Here is a 23,424-nt window from a genome sequence, read left to right as displayed (position 1 = left end):
GGTGGTTCATGCCTGTAATCCCAGCACTTTGGGAGGCCGAGGTGGGCATATCACCTGAGGTCGAGAGTTCGAAACCAGCCTGACCAACGTGGAGAAACCCCGTCTCTACTAAAAATACAAAAATTAGCCGGGCGTGGTTGTGCAAGCCTATAATCCCAGCTACTCGGGAGGCTGAGGCAGGAGAATCACTTGAACCCGGGAGGCAGAGGTTGCTGTGAGCCGAGATCACACCATTGCACTCCAGCCTGGGCAACAAGAGCAAAGCTCCATCTCAAAACAAACAAACAGACAAACAAAAAACAGATAGGGCTGTGTACATTACACCCTGGAAGTTCATAGTAAGACTTTGATCCACCGGGCGCGGTGGCTCACGCCTGTAATCCCAGCACGTTGGGAGGCCAAGGCTGACGGATCATGACGTCAGGAGATCGAGACCATCCTGGCCAACATGGTGAAACCCCATCTCTACTAAAAATACAAAAAATTAGCCAGGCGTGGTGGCAGGCGCCTGTAGTCCCAGCTACTTGGGAGGCTGAGGCAGGAGAATGGCGTGAACCCGGGAGGCGGAGCTTGCAGTGAGCCGAGACCACACCACTGCACTCCAGCTTGGGTGACAGAGCGAGACTCCGTCTCAAAAAAAAAAAAAAAAAAAAAGACTTCGATCCTAGATATGGCCATAGGTATCTTTGTAGTTCACATTGAGAAATACCATTCAGGAAGACAAAACAATTACCAAAATGCCTACATTATTATTGTCAATATGATGTTACAGGGCCAGGCATGGTGGCTCACGCTTGTAATCCCAGCACTTCGGGAGGCCAAAGTGGGTGGATCACTTGAGGCCAGCAGTTTGAGACCAGCCTGGCCTGGTGGTAGGCACCTGTCATTCCAGCTACTCAGGAGGCTGAGGCAGGACAATCGTTTGAACCCAGGAGGTAGAGGTTGCAGTGAGCTGAGATCGCGCCACTGCACTCCAGCCTGGGCAACAGAGCAAGACTCCCCCCCCCCCCAAAAAAAAGTTACATAAAAAAAAAAGTTACATATATATATATATATATATATATATATACACACACACACACACACACACACACACGAAAACTCAAGAAATTCTGGGGGTCTTACAAGGAAAACTCTTCATTAAAAATTTATAAGACTCCAGAGTTAAACTACTCCTTAAGCTTGGATTGGATAAGATTTTGTAAGGAGCCACGAAATAATATTCAAATGGTTAGCCATTTGAAAGCTCAGGCAATGAAGATGTCACGACAGCTAGTACAATTAATGTGTGATGGAGGGAAATGTTTACACATTTGCCTACAAAGAATCTGATTGAACCCTGAACCATTGATGTGATATATTTGAAGGTTGTCCTCCAAGGCAAGTATTGTACTGAATTCAAAAACTGATGCTATTGCAGTTGTGGTCATTGTTTTGCATTTTACTATGGACTAGCTGGATATTTAGGCATCTGCAACTTGCCCAGAAGAAGGTAAAAGCAACAATGGTGTTAATTAAATATCGCAATGTTATTATTTCATAGTAACACAGGAAGAAGATTGTAAGGGCAAATACAGATTAAAAACAAGAGGCTTAATTCTCTCTGTTGAAAATAAGGTAAGAGACTCCCTGCACCTTTTTCCTTTATCTTTTGGAATTTCTTTCTCTGTCCTTTTCAAATGTATGTAGATGTTTTTAATGGCTAAAGAAGCTCTGGCCAGTTTCACAACTCAGGAATGTTTCCTCTCCTCTGGGATCCGGGAGCCAGCTTTTCGAAATGTAATTAATCATCCAGGGAGATAACTCTCTTCATCTCTCAGTTTCAGCTGCCACCTGGCTCCGAATTGTGAAACCTGCCTAATGTAGTGGATACAGACCCACTTAGCTGTATAGAAGAGTGAGGCCCTTTCTGTCTTTTGTTTTTAATTAAATTTCCCCAACATACTCCATAGCAATGGGGAAAGGACAACACCTGTTATAATAACATAACTTGATTGGGACTGATGCCGGAGAAAGTGCCTGGTCAGATGAGTTACATTTCCCCAACATACTCCATAGCAATGGGGAAAGGGAACAACTCCTCTCCCCATTGCTATGGAGTATGTTGGGGAAATTTAATTAAAAACAAAATCTTCTCCCAACCCAGAAAACCTCTCCACAAAAGTAGAAGAGAAAGAAAACAATTTATAATTGAATAAGCATTAAACCAGAATGCGGTGTGCATCACAGGTAACCCATTGGAGGCATTGCAAAGACAGAAAGGAAGAAGACTAGCGCCCTCGCAGCCCCTTTGGGTCATGGCCTCGTCCCAAGGATACAGAGGGCGGGCACTGAGACCGTGAGGGCATGAAAGGAGAGGAAGGACTTGATTTGCGAGTTGTGCAAGTCATAGAATTGGCAATATCCCCTCCCCAGGGGTTCAGACTGTGCATTTACTCCGGCAGGCAATTGTGATGGGACCAGAGAATTGCCAATGGCTCCCTTGCAATGTAAAAGTGCCCAAGTTCCGATATGTGTAAGCAAATGCCTCTGCCCTCAAAGGGAGATGCATCTCAATGCACTGTTGCTTTTAAAGGAAGAGAGTACTTTGGTCAGCTTCCTGGCATTGCTTAAAAACAATACCCAAAATGGACCTTGTAATAAGACCCTACAGAATCCTTCTTGAGGATCTTCAGCCTGAAAGTCTTTTTGTTTTTTTTTTTTTAAAAGAAAAAACAAATTTTGGCCACTGCCTGACATTATACACAAAAAAATTAATTCCAGGTATGTTGTAGATCTAAGAACAAAAGGCAAAACAATAAAGCTTGTAGAAGACAACAGGAGAATATCTTCAGGACCTGGGGCTTGGGAAAGATTTCTGCTTTGCTTGCTAGGAGGCTGTCTGACTCCTCCTTTGGCCAACAATGGAGTTGGCAGGGGGTTTCCATGCACCCCATTGCTTTTGTGTTGCTATGCAGAAGAGTGGAAATGCTGTCTCTCACTACCACCTTTACGTGTATTCTACCCAATATCCTTTTAGAAGAGATGTTCTTTCTTTTTCAAGGAACGCCTGTCGAAATGCATCAAATGCCTAGTCAGCAACTAGTGATCCTGTGAGTTTCCTCCTTTAATTTGCTGAGTAATGAATTCTGTGGAAAGATTTCCTGATGTTGAATCACCTCTGTATTTCTGGAGTAGACCCGAAATTCTATTCTATTCATAATAATAGAATATTATGTCTTGGTCAGACATAATGTCTTATTCTTTTGCTATATCGCTGGAATCCATGTGCTTACCTTTTATTTATAATTTTTGCATTTGTAATCAGAAGTGACAGTTGTTCATAGGTTTCTTTTTGTACTCTGTTTAGGAGGTTTGGGCATCAACCTAGGTTTAAGTATTGTTGGCTTTATGAAATGTTTTTGTGTGGACTGGAATAGTTTAAATGATATCAGAATTATTTTGTCTTGAAAGATTATATAGGACTTGGCTTTGAAACTACTTAGGGTTGGTACTGTTTTTATGGAGAATCCCCTCTCTATTTTATTTTATTTGACACAGGGTCTCCCTCCATTGCCAGGGCTGGAGTGCAGTGGCATGACTGTAGCTCAGTGCAGCCTCAAATTCCTGGGCTCAAGCGATCCTCTCACCTCACCCTCCTGAGCAGCTAGGACTACAGGTGTGTGCCACCACGTCCAGCTAATTTTTTAATTTTTGTTTTTGTAGAGATGGGAGTCCCACTATATTGCTCAGGCTGGCCTCAAACTCCTAGACTCAAGTGATCCTCCCACCTTGGCCTCCCAAACTGTTGGGATTACAGGCGTGAGCTACTGAGTCTGGCTTCCTTCTCTACTTTAAAATGGTAATTTGTAGACTCAAATTTTCTAGTTCTTGTTGGGTTTTCAGAAATTTATATTTTGTTAGGAAATTATCAATTTTTTTCTGTTGTTAAAGAATCAGCTTTTGTATTTATTTACAATTTTTACTATTTTATGTTTTTTATTTTATTCATCCCAGTTTTAATCTTTATTCTCTTTTTTCCCCTTCCTTTGTTTCCCCTTTGGCTTCTCTCATTCTTTTTCTGGTTGTCGTTGACTTTTGATCTATCCTCCTTAATCATGCATATCTTGACTATTCTAGCTGCCCCTCGTGGAAAGCTTGAGTTGTGTGTAGAGGTTGGGGTAAGACGTGTTCTTCTTTTCACGAAGCTCTCGAAGCTTGTCGCTTCTGTATGCTCTCCTCTTTAATCCAATGATTGCTTAAGATAAGTTTTTTCTTTTCAACTTCTTACTTTGAAAATGTAAAAACCTACAGAAAAGTTGCAAGAACAGTACAATGATTTGGTCTCATGATTTGATATACTATTCAGGCATAAAAAGAAATAAAATACTGATCCATGCCACAACACGGATGAGCCTTGGAAGCATTGTGCTGAGTGAAAGAAGCTACACACAAAAGGCCACATAGCGTATGTTTCCATTCATATAAAAGATCAGAATAGGCAAATCCATAGAGACAGCAAGGAGATGAATGGTTGCCAGGGGCTAGAGGAGGGGGGAACGGAGATTGATTGCTAACAAGTAAGGGGTTTCTTTTTGGGGTGATGAAAATGTTCTGGAATTATTAGTGATGGTGGCACAACATTGTGAGTATACTAACAACCACCGAATTGTATGTATGCTTTAAAGCGGGTAATGTGATTACCTTTTTTTTTTTTTTTTTGAGACAGAGTCTCTGTCGCCCAGGCTGGAGTGCAGTGGTGTAATCTCGGCTCACTGCAGCCTCTGCCTCCCGGTTCAAGGGATTCTCGTGCCTCAGCCTCCTGAGTAGCTGGGACCACAGATGCGCACCACCATGCCCAGCTAATTTTTGTATTTTTAGTAGAGACGGGGTTTCACTATGTTGGCCAGGCTGGTCTCGAACTCCTGACCTCAGGTGATCTGCCCGCCTCGGCCTCCCAAAGTGCTGGGATTACAGGCGTGAGCCACCATGCCCGGCCTCTTGTTTTTTTTTAATTTTGCCTTTAAAATTGTGAATTATATGAAAATACAGAAAATGTATACAGACAGTTTAATGACTAAAAATAAACCACCAACTACTGATGACAATAAACCTGAAACAAAGTAGAAATATACTAAATTTACTAAAACAGACAAAAAAAGAAAGGCCAGGCATGGTGGCTCACACCTGTAATCCCAGCACTTTGGGAGGCCGAGGCGGGCGGATCACTTGAGGTCAGGAGTTTGAGACCAGCCTGGCCAACATGGTGAAACCCTGTCTCTACTAAAAATACAAAAATTAGCCGGGCGTGGTGGTGGGTGCCTGTAATCCCAGCTACTCGGGAGGCTGAGACAGGAGAATCACTTGAACCTGGGAGGTGGAGGTTGCAGTGAGCCGAGATCATGCCACGCCACTGCACTCTAGCCTGGGTGACAGAGTGAGACTCCGTCTCAAAAAAAAAAAAAAAAAAAGCAAGCAAGCGAGCCCTAGTAACCCTAAAAGTATAAAACAGATTGAAGCAGCGGTTTAAAAATCTTCCCACAAATAAAACAGCCAGCCCGCATGGTTTTACAGACAAGTTCTAGCAACTCTACAGACTCTGCCAGAGAATTGAAAAGGAAGGACCATTACCCAACAAAACCTTAATATTAACTAGACAAAGACAGAACAAGATAGGAAGATTGTAGGTCCATTTTGGTCTGGAATACAGAGACAAAAGTCCTAAACAAAAATTTTTCTTTTTTTTTTAATTCAGGAAATTATAATTAGATTGGCATAGTTAAGGCCAAAACTATAGACATTGCTACCTTATTTATCTTCAACCCTTGCCTTTAAGAGACAAATGAACACAAAACACAGGTGAATCTTGCTTGGTTCTAAGACAGTGAAGGAATTTCCCCAGTATTTAAATATATTCACATAACCAGTTATATAAATCTAAATATAAAACCAATCTCCAGTAAGTTTTAAGATGGCACTCACCATCTTTGTGAAAAGTTGAACATTACTAACGAAGTCTAATCATATCTTTAGAAGGGGTAAACAATGATAGCATTTACTGAATTGGAGTTACTATTAAAATTCAAAAACTGAACATATTCATTTAACCACAAACCAGTCTTAGTTTTAAATCAGGACTGCCCAACAAAATATTCTGTCAGTCATTCATGATCTGAATTCTGGTGTATGAGATCTATTAAAGGATGGTATGCATAAAAAAGTCATGAGACATTTCTGTTTTGTAATAAACAAGGCAGTGGCCAATTATTACTCATTAGTAGCTTTTTTGAGAAAAGCTATCAAGTCTGCCCTTTCTTCCTTCTTCTTAATGCCGACAAAGATCATTTTTGTTTCAGGGATGTGCTTCTTGGGATTCTCCAAATACTCCATCAGTGTATCCTCTCCCCAGGTGATGCCTTTGTTCTCACTGGCGGCTGTGTAAGAGTATCCAGTGGCCTGACCTGTCTTCCGCCCGAAGAGACCATGGAGATTTGGCCCAGTCTTGTGCTTGCCTCCCTTTTCAACGGTGTGGCACTGGGAACACTTCATAATAAAAATCTTCTTGCCTTTCTCAACATCACCCATATTTAATTCTCCTTTTAGTCGCTGGCGCAGCAAAGATTCCCGCTCTGAAGCTGGACGTCCCCACTCTCACAAAAATTTTTCTAAACCAAATCCAAATGTGTATAAAGGAAAATAGCCAATAATGACCAAGTTCAGCGAATGTCAGTAAAGCAAGGTGATTTAATATTAGAAAGCCCATAAATGTCTTTTTTTTTTTTTTTTTAACAGAGTCTTGCTCTGTCACCCAGGCTGGAGTGCAGTGGCGCGATCTCAGCTCACTGCAAGCTCTGCCTCCTGCCTCAGCCTCCCTAGCAGCTGGGACTACAGGCACCCGCCATCACGCCTGGCTAATTTTTGTATTTTTAGTAGAGACGGGGTTTCACCGTGTTAGCCAGGATAGTCTCGATCTCCTGACCTCGTGATCCGCCCGCCTTGGCCTCCCAAAGGGCTGGGATGACAGGCGTGAGCCACCGCGCCCGGCCCATAAGTGTCTTTTAACCCAGGAGCAGGATAAAGGAGAAACACGCTGGTCATCTCATCAAGTGCAGAAAAAGCATTTGCTAAAATTCAACACTTATTCATAACAAAAACTCTTAATAAGCTGGGAATAAAAGGGAACTTCCTAGACTTGATAAAATACACACATAATTGTATTAATAGAGAAATGGTAGAAATATTTTCTTTCTTTTTTTTATATATATTTTTTATTTTGAGATGGAGTCTCTGTCGCCCAGGCTGGAGTGCAGTGGCGCGATCTCGGCTCACTGCAACCTCTGCCTCCCAGGTTCAAGCAATTCTCCTGCCTCAGCCTCCCAAGTAGCTGGGATTACAGCCACCTGCCACCATGCCCGGCTAATTTTTGTATTTTTAGTAGAGACGGGGTTTTACCACGTTGGCTAGGCTGGTCTCAAACTCCTGACCTCAGGTGATCCGCCCACCTCGGCCTCCCAAAGTGCTGGGATTACAGGTGAGAGCCACCGCGCCTGGCCTAGAAGCATTTTCTTAACAATCAGTAACAAAGCATGCCTGTCCACTTGTACCACCTCTTCTGGGCTTTGTTCCGGAGGCTCTAGCCGGGGTAGTATAGCAAGAAAAGAAATGCAAGGCATAAAGATTAGAACGGTGGAAATACATCTGTCAATATTTCACATGAAGTGATCTTCTGAAAAAAACAAAAAAAAATTCCGAAGAGGGTATAAAGACAAATTATTAGAAAGAAAAGAGAGTTTAGCAAACTGACTGGACATAATGATGAATATATGCAAGCCAAGTGTATGTCTATGCACCACCCATAGTATTTAGAAAATGTACTCTGTAAAAAGACCTCATTTATAATAGCAACAAAAAATTTAAAATACTCAGAAATAAGTAAAATAAAAGATGTGGGCGGGGCATGGTGGCTCATGGCTGTAATCCCAGTATTTTGGGAGGCTGATGCAGGAGGATCACTTGAGCCCAGGAGTTTGAGGCTGCAGTGAGCTAGGATCATGCCACTGCACTCCAGCCTGGACAACAGAGCGAGACCCTATCTCTAAAATAATAATAATCATAAAAAGAAAAAAGAAAGATGTACAGAAAATTCTAAACACACTTTAAAAGACCTAAATAAATGGAGAGATATTCAATGGTGATTGTTAAGATAGTGTCAAATCTCCCCAAATTGAGTGAACAGATTCAACGCCACTCTAACCAAAATCCCCACAGGATGTTTTGAGAAACTAAAGTTCATTCTAAAATGTATATGGTAGAGCAAAGGTCAAGACTAGCTCAGACCACCCTGAAGATGCACGAGGAGGGCTTGCCTGGCAAATAACAAGGCTTATTATAAAGCTATCATAATTAACAAAGCCTGACCTTAGTTCGAGGGTAGACAAAGTAGCCAGTGGGACAAAATAGAGAGCCCTAAAGAAACCCCAGAAAGATGGACCTTTAATATATGACAACAGCCTGGGCAACATGTCTCTGCAAAAAATAAATAAATAAATAAATAAGCCAGATGTGGCATGCATCTGTGGTCTCAGCTACTTGGGAGGCTGAGGTGGGATAATCACTTGAGCCTGGGAGATTGAGGTTGCAGTGAGCTGTGATCATGCCACTGTACTCTAACCTGGATGACAGAGTGAGAACCTGTCTCTAAAAAAAAAAAAAGAGAGAAAAATACATATATAATATGACAAGGTGGCAAGGCAGATTAGCGAGGAAAGAGGGATTATTTAACAAAAGGAGAAGGAAATAGAGGTGATTTATAATGGGGAAAAATGAAATTAGGCCCTCCACGTCTTACACAAAAATAATTTCCAGATGGATTAAGGATTTAAATGTCAAAAAGGAAACTTTAAGATTCTTAAAAGAAAATGTAAAAAGTATCTTTCTGACCTTGGATTAGAAAAGGATTTCTTAAACCAGATATAAAAAGCATTAATCCTTAAGAAAAAAATAAGGTAGCCGGGCACAGTGGCTCATGCCTGTTATCCCAGCACTTTGGGAAGTGGAGGTGGGAAGATCGCTTGAGCCCAGGAGTTTGAGACCAGTCTGGACAACATGATGTGATCTCATCTGTACAAAAAATTAAAAAATTATCTGGGCGTGGTGGGTGCCTGTAGTCTCAGCTACATGGGCAGCTGAGGTGGGATGATCGCTTTAGCCCAGGAGTTCGAGCCATGTTTGTGCCACTGCACTCCAGCCTGGGCAATGAAACCCTGTCAAAAAAAAAAAAAAAAAAAAAAAAAAAGAAGAGAAGAGATAAGATGGATTTAATTACACTAGAATTAGAAACTTCTTTTTATGAAAGACTCCTTAAAGAAAGTAAAAAGGCAAGCCACAAATGAAAGAATACACATAGCTGGCAAAGGATTAGTGTCTAGAATATGTAAAAAATTCCTACAAATCAATAAGCAAAAGGAAGAAGAAAATATAAAAACGGGCAAAAGACAACTCCAGGCAAAACAGAAGAGAAAACACATGTGGCCCAGAAACCATGGAAGAAAAGAGCAGCCTTGCTGGTAATCAGGGAAATGCAAGATTATGGTGGGGTACTGTTTCGCACACATCAGTCTGGCAAAAACGAAGGAATCCCCCAAATAGCAAGAGTTGAAGGAGATGTACGCTTGAACCCGGGAGGCGGAGCTTGCAGCGAGCCGAGATCACACCACTGCGCTCCAGCCTGGGCTACAGAGCAAGACTGTCTAAAAAAAATAGATGAGAAAGATGTAGATCAAAAAGGATCTTGTACACATTGTCAGTGGAAGTGTAAATTCATAGGAGCACTTTGGAAAACAATTAGGGCTTATGTAAAGTTGCATGCTGGCTGATCTTACAGTAACTCCCAGGCATACATACAAGAGCAACTTCTCCCCCTTGCACTAGGAGACAGGTACACAAATGTTTACAGCAATGCTGTTTATTTATTTTTATTTTTTGAGATGGAGTTTCGCTCTTGTTGCCCAGGCTGGCGTGCAATGGCACAATCTCAGCTCACTGCAACCTCTGCCTCCTCGGTTCAAGCGATTCTCCTGTCTCAGTCTCCCGAGTAGCTGGGATTACAGGCGCATGCCACTACACCGGTCTAATTTTGTATTTTTAGTAGAGATGGGATTTCACCATGTTGGCCAGGCTGGTCTCAAACTCCTGACCTCAGATGATCTGCCCGCCTCAGCCTCCCAAACTCAACTAAAGAACATATAATTTTAAGCATATATGCTACAGCTATATTAAAAAAAAAAAAAAAAAAACTAGGCCAGGGGTGGTGGCTCACACTGGTAAGCCCAGCACTTTGGGAGGCTGAGGGGGAGGGATTGTTTGAGCCCAGGAGTTTGAGACCAGTCTGGGAAATATAGTGAGACCCTGTCTCTACAAAAAAAAATTGTAAATTATTAGCTGAGTGTGGTGGCATGTGCCTGTAGTCCCAGCCACTTGGGAGGCTGAGGTGGGAGGATCAGAGGGAGGATCACTTGAGCCCAGAAGGCGGAAGGTGCAGTGAGCTGAGATGGCACCACTATACTCCATTCTGAGCAACAGAGCCAGACCCTACTCCCTGCTGAAAAAAAACCTAAGTGGGAAGCACCCAAGCACTCATCGACAAATGAATGGATAAAGAAAATGTGGTGCACCCGCACAACAGATTACTACTGTGCCATAAAAAGGAACGTAGTTCTGATGTATGTTACAAGATACATCAACCTGAAAACAACATGCTAAGTCACATAAGCCAGTCACAAAAGGACAAATATGGTGATTCCACTTACATAAAATATCTAGAATGGGCAAATTCACAGAGACAGAAAGTGGCTACAGGTTACCAGGGGCTGGGGGAGCAGGAACTGGGGAGCTATTGCTCAACGGGTGCAAAGTTTCTGTTTGGGGCAATGGCAGTGTTTGGGAAACAGTGGTGATGGCCGAACATTGTGAATGCTCTACTTATACAACACAAGTCAGTTGTACCACTGAGTCATACTGAAAAATGGTTACAATGGCAAGTGTTGTGTTATATATGTGTTCTATCACAATTTTATTTTATTATTTTTTATTTTTTTGATATATTTTTTCCAGACAGGGTCTCGTTTTGTCACCCGGGCTGGAGTACAGTGGTGTGATCATAGCTCACTGCAGCCTTGAGCTTCTGGGCTTAAGTGGTCCTCCCATCTCAGCCTCCTGAGTAGCTGGGACCACAGTAATGCACCACCATGCCTGGCTGATTTTCTAATTTCTTGTAAAGACATGGTGTCACTATGTTGCCCTGGCTGCTATCAAAATTTTCAAAAGCAGGAGAATAATAAATGCAAAATGCAGGATACTGGTTATCTTGGAGTGGGGAGGTGGCGTTGGGGAGACAGCAGAGCACCTGGGTGTATTTCAGTAGGGCATTGGTACGGGGCCCATTCCTGGGCTGGCCAGTGGACTTACAGACATTCATTAGCTTATTTTGTATTTATTTTATTTTTTTTCTGAGATGGATTCTTGCTCTGTCCCCCAGGCTGCAGTGCAGTGGCGCGATCTCAGCTCACTGCAACTTCTGCCTCCTGGGTTCAAGCAATTCTCCTGCCTCAGCCTCCTGAATAGCTGGGATTACAGGCGCCTGCCACTGCGCCCGGCTAATTTTTTTGAATTTTTAATGGAGACAGGGTTTCACCATGTTGGCCAGGCTGGTCTCGAACTCCTGACCTCGTGATCTGCCCGCCTCGGCCTCCCAAAGTGCTGGGATTACAGACTTGAGCCACCGCGCCCAGCCTTATTGATTTACTCTTTTGAGATGGAGTCTCTGCCACACAGGCTGGAGTGCAGTGGCACAATCTCGGCTCACTGCAACCTCCACCTCCCAGGTTCAACTGATTCTCCTGCCTCAGCCTTCTGAGTAGCTGGGATCACAGGCATGCACCACCACATCTGGCTATTTTTTTTTTTTTAATTTTTGTTAGAGACTGGGTTTCACCATGTTGACCAGGCTGGTCTCGAACTTCTGACCTTAGGTGATCCGCCCACCTCGGCCTCCCAAAGTGTTGGCCACCGCGCACGGCCTTAGTTTATTTTCTAAACAGAAAATAAAACGAAAGAGGGCCTTGGGTGGACAGGTGTTGATGGATAATGATAATCTGGCTCTGTGAACTTGAAGCAACAACAACGAAAGACAGAAGGAAAATACCACGTTCATATGAGAACATGAGAAGCCCTCCGGGGCCCTGCCCATCTGAAAAAATGGCGTAGTAGGCCAGGTGCAGGTGGCTCACACCTGTAATCCCAGCACTTTGAGAGGTTGAGGTAGGTGGATCACCTGAGGTCAGGAGTTCAAGACCAGTCTGGCCAACATGGTGAAACGCCGTCTCTACTAAAAATACAAAAATTAGCTGGGTGTGGTGGCAGGTGCCTGTAATCCCAGCAACTAGGGAGGCTGAGGCAGGAGAATCTCTTGAACCCGGGAGGCGGAGGTTGCAATGAGCCAAGATTGTGCCACTGCACTCCAGCCTGGGTGACAGAGCGAGACTCTGTCTCAAAAGAAAGAAAGAAAGAAAAAAAAAAGTGTAGCAGAAATAGACCAAAGAGCAAAGGCAATTCAATGGAGAAACGGTAGCCTTCCCAGCAAATGGTGCTGGAACAACTGGACATCCACATGGAAAAATGAACCTAGGCACAGACTGCTGTGGCTTGAAGGTATGTGGCCTTCCAAAATTCATATGCTGAAACCTAATTATCAAGATGATGGTATCGCAAGGTGGGGCCTTTGAGAGGTGATTCGGTCATGAGGGCTCTACTCTCATGAACAGGATTAGCGCCCTGATAAAAGAGGCTTCATGCAGTGGTCTTGCTTTACTCCCCTTTTCCAACACGTAAGGACATCATGAGAAGATATCATTGATGGAACAGACCTTCACCAGGCATGGAACCAGTTGGCACTGTGATCTTGGGCTTCCCAGCCTCCAGAACTGTGAGAAAAATGATCTGAGACAGACCTTCCATCCTTCACAAACATTATCTCAAAACAGATCATGGACTCAAATGTAAAACACAAAACTATCGAATCCTAGAGGATAACATGGGAACATCTAGGTGACACTGGGTTTGGTGACGACTTCTTTAGATACAAGGCCAACAGCACGACCCATGGAGAGAGAGAAAACAAAGCAGCAAACTCAGCTCATGGCCAAGTAAGGAAAGGGCAACCCGGTTACTCCAGGCCAAGGCTCCCAGGAGAAGGGAGCTGGACAGAGTTTCTGGGTTGTGGTCTGGCTTCAGCCTCCCTGACAGTCCCTTCTGGAAAAGCCAGTGGGCAAGGTCGTTAGAGACTCCTGGGAAACATGGGTCCCCACTCACACATCTGGCAGGGCTGGGTTGGGGACTGGGGATTGCACGCATCCAGTGGAAAAAATACAGTTGGCCTTCATATCCGTGGGTTTCACATCTGAGGATTCAACTGGCCATGGATGGAAAACACTTGAAAAATAAAAAATAGCAATACAACAATAAAGATAATACAAATTAAAAAACAAATCAGGCCGGGCGCAGGGGCTCATGCCTGTAATCCCAGCACTTTGGGAGGCCGAGTTGGGCGGATCACGAGGTCAGGAGACGGAGACCATCCTGGCTAACACGGTGAAACCCTGTCTCTACTAAAAATACAAAAAATTAGCCGGGCATGGTGACAGGCACCTGTAGTCCCAGCTACTAGGGAGGCTGAGGTGGGAGAATGGTGTGAACCCGGGAGGCGGAGCTTGCAGTGAGCCGAGATCGCACCACTGCACTCCAGCCTGGGCGACAGAGTGAGACTCCATCTCAAAAAAAAAAAAAAAATCATTACACTATAACTGTTTATGTAACACTGACATTGCATCCGGCAATACGAGTAATCTAGAGAAGGTTTAAAGCATTAGGGAGGATGAGCAAAGGTCCTATGCAAATAGTATGTCATTTTAGATCAGGGATTTGGGTGTCCATGGATTTTGGTATCCCCAGTAGGGGGAAGCCTGGAACCCATGCCCCGTGGACACCGAGGGACAAGTGTAGTCAGAAGGGTGGGATCTTCTGTGTGTCCTGCTTCTAAGAGCACCATGGCCTTTTTGCAGCTCTCTATGGTGGGTCAGAGTGGAGCCCTTCTGTGGGGTGTCATGGCATCCTCAGTGGGTCCAAGCTCTGGGACGTGGAGGGAGAGCAGGGACCTACCTCATCAGCACAGAGTAAGATAGGACCCATCCAGATATGAATCTGGGCCAGACTCACCTGGGTACCCATCTTCAGGTTAAAGAATGCTGGAGTGCCCCGGGGAGCATGGTGGTGCCGCCCTCACCCTGTCTCTATCTTGAGCGCAATCGCCTGCTCCAGCCTGACTGCTGTGCTGGGATGTCACTGCACTGTCCTCAAGCTGCACTGTCAAGCGCAGTAACTGCCCCAGGATCAGCTGTCTCTCATGTCCTTCCTCCCGGACGCTCTCCCAGGGCTGTATATTTGTTAGGGTTTTCTGATTACAGGGAGAAGCCGACTCTAACTTTAGCAAGAAAATGGATTTATCTGGCATGATGCTGGGTAGATCACCAAATTGGTGGAATGTCTAATGGAGTGGGCTTTCGGACACACAGGCGAGACCAGTTCTTTTTTTGTTTTGTTGTTTTAGAGACTGAGTCTCACTCTGTGGCCCCGGCTGGAGTGCAGTGGTGCAACCACAGCTCCTTGTAACATTGAATTCCTGGGGCCAGCCATCCTCCCGCCTCAGCCTCCTGAGTAGCTGGGACTACAGGTGTGTGCCACCACGCCCCGCGAACTGAAACCTGTTTTGAGTGGGATCCAGAGCAAGAAAGGACCCTGCAGGAGGACTGGGCTGCAGGGCAAGCTGCTCTGCCACCAGCAGTGAGAGCCCGCCAACCTAACGGTGCTGGAGGGATCTGTCCATGGTAGGCCAGGATGCTGTGTGGAACGCTCAGGAAGCCTCAATGGAAGGATCCCAGCAGGGACCATAGAGGCTGTGGCAGGGCCACACCTTCGGTGGCAGAGCTACTCACCACTGAAAAAAGCATAGCTGTGGCCATGCTACTGGGACCTAGGAGAGACTTACAGCCTGATCATGGGGCATCCAGGGCCTGTGTGACCCAAGCCACCCATTGTGAACTGAGTATTGAGGTGGAGATGGCACATTGAGGCCCAGGCAGTCCAGACCCCCGGTCACCCGGCTCTTTCACACTGGTATGCCCCTTCAGCTCACACCTATGGCCTCATGGGAGGTGGTGATGGGATGTCCCCATGACTGACTCAGACCCAGGTCCTCGACTGGTCATCTCATGTCACCACTAGGAAAAACACCTGCTGTCACACTGAGGCCCTTTGCAGGGTGGCCCTGAGGGACAGCAGTGAGGGGACATCCTCTAGGGGAGCAAGACACTAGGTTGTCTACTTTGTAGAGGGAGAAATGGCCTGAGATGAAGGTGTCCATGACCCCCGGGCAGTGGAAAATGGCTGGGCTGACTGGTCAGGGACCCGGGTAGAGGAAGATTGGAAGAAGAGACAGGTTTGGCGAAGAGGTACCTACGGGAGTGCTCAGGGAGCGTGTGGGGCCCCGTGCTGGTCTTCGCGCCCATGCCGCTGGGGAGCATGCAGTGTGGAGGGGGCGCGCCAGAAGCTAGCGAACAGAGGGGACCATCTGGTGGAGGTCAGCCAGCTTCTCCCCAGGATGCGATGGACCCACGATGCCAGTGGCCATGGTGGGAGGGCTGGAGGCTCTGTATAAGCCCAACGGCAAGGGCTTCCTCTTACCACGGCTCATCTGGACACTGCCGCTAGTGAATGTTCTTCCATCCACCAGCTGCAGAGACCGATGCTGAGCCCTCAATATGACGCCATTCCTCAAGACTAGCCAGCCATTGGGTGGCAGGTTGCAACCTGCACACCAGCCCTTGTCTCAAGTTCTGCTTTCTGGGAGAAGCCCTGGATAAGAAACTCGCCTCTCTTCTCCATATTCTGGGCAGGCCCGCCGTTCTTGATTTCTCCTCTAACGAGGAGCCAGGGAGGAAAGGAAGGGCTCTGATTCAACAGCTCCCTGTGGCTGGGGGTTCCCTCACTTGCCCAAACCTGGAAATGAAGCATGTAGCAATTTCTCCAAGTGATCTCCTGCAGCCGGGGCAGCCCCTGGGAACGCAGACTTCCACCCGCTGCTGCTTTCCAGGCAAAGGCCTTCTCCCTCCAGGCTTGTCCAAGAAGAGGGGGAGGTGGTGGGAGAGAAGAGGAAGAGATGGAAGGGCTGTGAAAGCGGGGACCGGGTGAGGGCTGGGGCTGAGGAACAGGTAGGCGGCGGGCCCAGGCTGGCCAGTGCTGTGTGCAGGCCCGGGTCCCAAGGCCTCCGAGGCCACTCTCCCCACGACCCACCCCCTCCCCACGCTTCGCTCATCCTTTTTTCTCTCTCTCTTTCTTTTCTTTCCTCCCTTTCTCTCTTTCTTTCTTGTTTTAAACAAAGGTGTCCGTTTCAAAGACAGCAGGGAATGGCTGAGTTGAAGGAGGGACGCAGTCACTTAAGGCGAAGCCCGAGGAAGGAGCAGAGGCGTGAGGGCTGCTGCGTCCAAGACCGGGGAGAGGGGCTGAAATCGCGGACTCTCTCTGGGGGACCCAGGAGACTGCTCCTCCTGGCAGGACCCCTCTCTCCCAGAGCGGCATCGCGCAGACAACGCGCCTGGTGCCCGCCCCTCAGGACCGGACGCCGGGTGTCGTGGGGTGCCTAGGACCCCCGCCCGCTTCCGTCGAGCGCCCGCCCCCGGCTTCCCGCGCCGGCTCCAGCGCCCCCGCCGCTCCCTCCCGCAGCCGGCCCCGCTCCCCTCCCCGCCCCTCCCGGCGCGCGTGCGCCCCGTGCCCGCGCCCCTCCCCCGCCGCCGTGGGCGCGCTCGCGTGCCCGTCGTCCCGGGCGGGAGCTGGAGACGGCCGGCGGCTGCTGGACGAAGAGCGGGCGCCGGGAGCGCCGAGAGCGCGGCCGGGCGAGGCGGGAGCGCGGGCGCTGGCCTGGCCGCGGGCGGGGGCCGCCGCCGCGCCGCTGCCCCCCTGTCGCGGGCCGGGCCGCGGCGCCGAGCGCGAGGGCCAGGCTCCCGGGGCTGGCGGCCATGGGCAGGAGCCGGAGGCGGCAGCGGCAGCGGCGGGCCCCGCGGGCGGGGAGGCGCGCGGCCCACGGCCCCTGACGGCCCCTGGCGGCCCGGCGCGCCCCCGCGCTCCCTGGGGGGCCGTAGCCTGGCAACGCCCGGCGCGCCCGCCCATCCCCCGCTGCCCTTTTTCTCCTGGCCGGGTGCGAGGGAGCATGCCCGAGCCTGGCCTCGGCCAGCGAAGAGTTAACCTGAGGGGCGAGCCGCTGCCCCCACCTCGGGGGCGTGCCCCCCTCCCCCGCTAGGCGGCCCGCCCCCGCGCCAGGGTATGGCCCCCGGCCCCGGCCCGGGACCCGAGGTCCCGCGCCTGGGTCAGTGAAAGGCGTCTTCCCGTTCCCGTCCTCCGCCTCCTCTCGCCGGCCAGCAACATGGGATGTAATATGTGCGTGGTCCAGAAACCGGAGGAGCAGTACAAAGTGATGCTGCAGGTAGGGCCGCCGGCGCTGCGGCGGGGGCGCGGCCCTCCGCGGGGAGGAGCGGGCCAGTGGGGAGGCCCGGAGCGGCGGGCGTGGGAGAGCGGGAGGGCTCGAGGAGGACAAGGTAGGGAGCCGTCCGCACCCTCCCATCCTGGGGCTGTTGGGTGTTGGCGCTCCGTGGGAACCAGCCACGGGTGGGGTGGGAAGTTGGGGTTGGCCCGGGTGGGGCGCGCTTCCGTCCCGGGAGGCGCGGTGCGGCGGGCGCGGGATGGAGGTTGCATAGCAACGAGCGCAGTTCCCCGCACACGCTCTCCCCGCAGGACCCAGGGCGGGGGAGGGAGCCAGGCTCCCGCCGTGCGGGGGGCGCCGAATCTAGATCCCGGCGGGCCTGGAGCGTGGGAGTGCGTGGGCGTCCCCGGGCGCGGTCCAAGTCCGTCCGGGGGCTGGGTGCCCACCCCGACACCCACTCCCGCCTGGCCCTGCCCGAACGATGGGCTCCCGGGCCTTGGGCGTCTCGGGTGAGTGGGCACCGCCGGGATCAGCGGGTTGGGCTCTCTGCGGGTGGCAGTGCCTGGCCGGGCTTTGCGGGGCGTGGACCAGCAGGGCCCCGCGGGGAGGGAAGGAGACGCGGGGCTCGGAGCTCGGACCTGGAGCCCAGCCCCGCGGCCCGGAACGGGGCTTCTTGCCTGTGCGTGGCGTGACTACGTGAGTGCGTTCCTGTGCCCCGTCTCTGTGTGCGCGGAGGCTCCCCCGGCCCCGCATTTGTGTACTTTCTGTGTGCACCCTGCAGACTGTCTAGAGAAATGTCCCGGATGCTGTGGGCTGAGACCTCCTAGGGCTAAGTGGAGGGAGGTCAGGGTCAAGGCACCCAGGAGCAGACAGGGCTCAGACAGGTATGCGTTTAGTGGCCTGGATTCAACTCCCGGGTTTATTGGTCTGGACTGGGAAGGAATCAACTGCTTTGCAGGAGGGGTGTTGGCTTGGGAGAACGTGGGGGAACCAGTGCAGGGATCGGCGAGAACTCCGGGGCGGGGGCGGGGGCGGGGGCGGGGGGAGGATGGGCTGGGCACGGGGGAGAATTCCCAGGAATCCGGGGACTGACTTCACGCTGTGAGCCGAGCTCCTCTGGCCACCTGGTGCGGGAGCCGAGGGGCAGGGCGGGGACGCAAATCTTGCCCCACCCTGGCGGAGCTCCTGGTCCTCTCTCCCCGGCCCTTCTCCGGGGGTGCGCGGGGCCCTCGGCTTCTCCCGTTCGCTGTCCTCCGCCTTCTTCGCTCTCAGTTCCCGGCTGCCACTCCTCGTCTCTTGTTCCCGCTGTTTGGAAACCTTGTGTGGCCATTGCCAGCCCCCTAGCGGGATAGGAATGCGACCGAGAGGGCGTCCTGTGGAATCCGTGTTGGATTCCAGGGCTGGGATGGTTGGTTGACGGGGACTCTGGATCCCATCCTACTGCTTCCTTTTCGGGAGTCATTCCATCAAACGGCAAGCGATTTCTCCAAGCGATTCCTCCGGGGCCGTTTTGACTTTCCTGGAGAAGGACTGGTGTCGTACTTCATTTAAGGCCAACCTCGTGGGGACGTGTGGATAGGGGAGAGCGACCCGAGCTGCACCCCAGGCCTGAAATGAGCCATGGGACGACACCGGTAGCCCTTGGGGCTCCCCCACAGCCCTCCGGGAAGGCCTCGGCAGGTCGGGCTGGGCCTGCCTTCAGGGAGGTGAACTTGGGTGGGCCCTCCCTGCTTTGCGCCCTAAGCTCTCCTTCATGGAAGGGACTTGCCCACCCCAAGGAGACCCGCCAGGAGGAGGGCCACTGCCGCATGCGCCCTCTGTGCGCTTTCCTGCTGGGCTCCCTTTGAAACCGTGGGAGTTTGGCTGCAAACTTTCACTTTCTACATTCCTCCTTGGCCCAATCAAAGCCGGGATTTTAGGAGGAGAACCATCCTTTACAACTAAGGGAAAACAAGAGGACTGAAAAAAGTAGATACGGAAAGCAGTGCAAGCCATGAGCTGTCCCAGGGGACTGCGCTTCTGGGGGTGGACGCATCACCAGGTCCCAGCCTCTTCAGAGGGGAAGGAGCTTTTGTTCCAAAAGACAGGTCAGCTTCTGGGACCCCGTGCCTGCCTCCCGGCCTCCTTAAACACGGGTGCTCCCCCATCTTTAGGGGGCACTTCTCCCTGTCTCCCCTGAGTAACCTCGTCTGCACCTTGTCAGGGTGAGGCACTTCACGGGTCTGATTTTCAGAAAGAAGCACATGTGCATCTGCAGCGCCTTCCATATACAATCCACAGAGGCCTGGGATCCCCAGGCTAGGAATCCCCAAGTCTCTAGCCTAGCCTTGTGTTCCAAGCCATTTTCTGCCAATGACTCACAGCACTTCCAAAATTACAGCTGTATTGAGCTATAATTCTCCTACTGCACAACTTACCCTTTCAAAGTGTACAAGTCAGTGGTTTTTAGTATACTCACAAGGTTGTGCAACCCACACCAGTAATTCCAGAACATTTTCATCACCCCAAAAGAAACCCTGCACTCATTAGCAGTCACATCCCCATTTCTCCCACAAACTTCCTAGCCCCTGGCACCCACCAATCTACTTCCTGTCTCTGTGGATTTGTTTATTCTAAACATTTCATAGAAACTGACCTTTTGTGTCTGGCTTTCATTAATCATAATGTTTTCAAGGTTCATCCATGTATCAATAGTCAATTTCTTTTTATTGCCAAATAATATTTCATTTTGTGATATACAACACATTTATCCATTTGTCAGTTGATGGGCATTTGGGGTGCTTCCACCCTTGGGCTGTTGTGAATAGCGCTGCTGTGAACACTGGTCTACTTGTATCTGTTTGAGTCCTTGCTTTTAATTCTTTGGAGTATGTGCCTGTAGCCATTGAACTGTTTTCCACAGTGGCTGGAACCAGTTTACATTCCCACCAGCAACATATAAGGGTTCCAATTTCTCTATATCTTTGCCAACAGTTGTTATTTTCTGGGTTTTTGTTATGGCCGTCCTGCTGGGTGTGAAGTGGTATCTCACTGTGATTTTCATTTGCACTTCCTGGTAGCTAAATGATGAGCACCTTTTCTTGTGCTTGTTGGCCATTTGTGGATCTTCTTTAGAAAAATGTCTGTTCTTAAGCCAGCGCCACACTGCTTTCATTACTGCAGCTTTGTAGTAAGTTTTGAAGTAAGGAAATGAGAGTCCTCCAACTTTGTACGTCTTTTTCAAGACTGTTTTGTCTATTCTAAGTCCCTCAAGTTTCCATATTAATTTCAGGATCAGGTTGTTAATTTCTGGAAAGAAGCCAGCTGGCATTATGATAGAGATTGCATCAAATTTGTGGATCAATTTGGGTAGTATTGTTCATGAGCATGGGGTGCGTTTTCCATTTATTTAGGTCTTTAATTTCTTTACATGATGTTTTGCACTTTTGTTTAAGTTTATTCATGAGTATTTTCTTTATGATGCTATCGTAAATGGAATCGTTTTCTTAATTTTACTTTCAGCCTTCTCATTGCTACTGTATAGAAATACAATTGGTTGGCTGAGCGTGTTGGCTCACACCTGTAATCCCAGCACTTTGGGAGGCCAAGGCGGGTAGCTCACCTGTGGTTAGGAGTTCAAGACCAGCCTGGCCAACATAGTGGAACCCCGTCTCTACTAAAAATACAAAAAAAATTAACGGGGCATGGTGATGTGTGCCTGTAATCCCAGCTACTCAGGAGACTGAGGCAAGAGAATCGCGTGAACCCCAGAGGCAGAGGTTGCAGTGAGCTGAGATTGCACCGCTGCACTCCAGCCTGGGTGACAGGGCAGGACTCTGTCTCAAAAAAAAAATTGATTTTTATACATTGATCCTATATCTTGCGACCTTACTAAAATTGTTTATTAAGTATAATTTGTTTAGTAGATTCCTCAGGATTATGTACATATTAGGATCATGTCATTGGCAAATAGAAATCGTTTTTCTTCTTCCTTTCCAATCTGGATGGCTTTGATTTCTTTTCTTTTCTTTCTTTCTTTCTTTTTTTTTTTTTTTTTTTGAGACACAGTCTCACTCTGTCACCCAGACTGGAGTGCAGTGGTGCAATCTCGGCTCACTGCAGCCTCCGCCTCCCGGGTTCAAGTGATTCTCCTGCCTCAGCTTCCCATGTAGCTAGGATTACAGGCACACACGACCACACCCAGCTAATTTTTGTATTTTTAGCAGAGACGAGGTTTTGCCATGTTGGCCAGGCTAGTCTTGAACTCCTGGTCTCAAGCAATCCTGCCCGCCTCGGCCTCCCAAAGTGCTGGGATTACCGGAGTAAACCACCGTTCCCGGCCCTTCGATTTCTTTTTCTTGTTAATTTGCTCTGGCTAGAGTCTCTAGTACAATGTTGAATAGAAGTGCCTGTGAATGTCTTTCCCTTATTCCTCATCTTAAAGGTAAAGAAGCTTCCAGTCTTTCACTAGGGGGTATAAAGTTAGCTGTGGCTTTTTCATAGCTGTCCTTTGTCAGGGTAAGGAAGTTCCCATTCTATTCCTAGTGTGTTTTTATCATGAGAGGCGTTGGATTGTGCAGTGCTGCTTCTGTGGCTAGTGAGATGACCACATGGTTCCTTTATTCCATGGATGTGGGTTGTCACAGGCACTTTTGTGTGTCATGTCGGAACCTCAGCCCCATTCCTATATTCCAATCATGTCCTCCTAGTTTGGAAAATCTGGGACCTCCCCTGAAAATGGAGGATTACTGCGTGTTGAGTTAGGAAAAGGAAGCAGGCTGGTTGCCCAGAATGGAAGGCAGGAAACAGCATGTCCCCAGCTCCGGAGCCTTTTCTGCAGCCCATGTCCCTCCACTGCCACCGGGCCCCCTTGTCATATATCTCATCATGGTCCACACTCTGCTGAACTTGTCTCGGCCTTGGCACCCCCTCTCTGACACCATGATGTGCTTGCTAGCATCCGAGCACGCCGGAGATGGTCGGGGGATAAACCCCTGGTACTTAGGACTGGTCTCCCGCCCATCCTACTCAGGCTTTACAGGGGGAGTGGGTCAGGACCGCCTGTCGTCTCCCCTCTGTCCACATCGAGGGAGGCCAAAGGACACCTGACCAGCCCTTCTGGTGATCTCCCAGGCATTCTTGCCTAAAGCACCTGCATGTGAGCCCCCATGGTGCTGGCAGCCATCCTGGGTGCGTGGCATTCAGCAGGGAGACACTGCAGACAGGGCCTCGCCCCCTCCCCCAGACTCCCCTTTTGTTGTTGTTGTTGTTGTTGTTGTTTGAGACAGAGTTTCGCTCTTGTTGCCCAGGCTGGAGTGCAATGGTACGATCTGGGCTCACCAAAACCTCCGCCTCCAGGGTTCAAGCGATTCTCCTGCCTCAGCCTCCCGAGTAGCTGGGATTACAGGCATGTGTCACCATGCCCGGCTAATTTTGTATTTTTAGTAGAGATGGGGTTTCTCCATGTTGGTCAGGCTGGTCTTGAACTCCCGACCTCAGGTGATCCACCCACACCGGCCTCCCAAAGTGCTGGGATTGCAGGAGTGAGCCACCACGCCTGGCCCCAGGCTCCCCTTTTTGTAAGGGGGAGACCATCGCCAACACGTAGGCAACTGCGGGGGAGAGAAAGTACTGCTTGAGTGCGGGAGCGTGGCTGGCAGCCAGTGTCCCCTCTTCAGCGACGTCTTCCTCCAAACTGCTCTCCCACCCACCAAGCCAGGTGGCTTCTCTGGCTCCCTCCTGCTTGCATGGGGGCTTCCTGTGAGCAGGGATTTGGGTCTGGCATGGGCACTCTGCCTCCCCGCCTCACCAGCACCAGATGCTGCCAGCACATCCACGCTGGCCTCCACCCTTCCAGGGGAAAGCTGGACTCTCAGTCA

At 49.2% G+C, this 23,424-nt stretch overlaps 2 protein-coding genes across 6 annotated transcripts in view; one reads left to right on the top strand and one right to left on the bottom strand.

Moving 5' to 3' along the window:
- Window positions 1-6,231: 6,231 nt before the first annotated feature.
- Window positions 6,232-6,622, bottom strand: LOC115932158 (cytochrome c-like). Its single transcript, XM_031005792.3, has one exon. The coding sequence runs from the start codon at window positions 6,562-6,564 to the stop codon at window positions 6,247-6,249; it is 318 nt and encodes a 105-aa protein (XP_030861652.1). The 5' UTR covers window positions 6,565-6,622; the 3' UTR covers window positions 6,232-6,246.
- Window positions 6,623-17,058: 10,436 nt separating this feature from the next.
- PDZD4 (PDZ domain containing 4) overlaps window positions 17,059-23,424 on the top strand; it is a 28,585-nt gene continuing 22,219 nt past the window's right edge. For 2 of the 5 annotated variants that reach the window (XM_004065092.5, XM_004065093.4), the window contains exon 1: window positions 17,059-17,569. In XM_004065092.5, the coding sequence (XP_004065140.1) occupies window positions 17,510-17,569 (60 nt within the window). In that variant the 5' untranslated portion in view covers window positions 17,059-17,509. Of the gene's footprint in view, window positions 17,570-17,847; window positions 18,076-23,424 lie in introns of those variants that run through there. The other 3 variants (XM_019019197.2, XM_004065094.3, XM_004065095.4) reach the window with 2 other exon arrangements.

Source organism: Gorilla gorilla, chromosome X, assembly GCF_029281585.2.
Source record: "Gorilla gorilla gorilla isolate KB3781 chromosome X, NHGRI_mGorGor1-v2.1_pri, whole genome shotgun sequence".
Lineage (NCBI taxonomy): Eukaryota > Metazoa > Chordata > Mammalia > Primates > Hominidae > Gorilla > Gorilla gorilla.
The sequence above is the reverse complement of the archived record's forward strand: the minus strand, read 5'-3'. Positions and strand labels throughout refer to the sequence as shown.

Bases quoted from the DNA above. Each gene is read 5' to 3' on its own strand.
- LOC115932158 (XM_031005792.3), bottom strand. From the start codon at position 6,564: ATGGGTGATGTTGAGAAAGGCAAGAAGATTTTTATTATGAAGTGTTCC.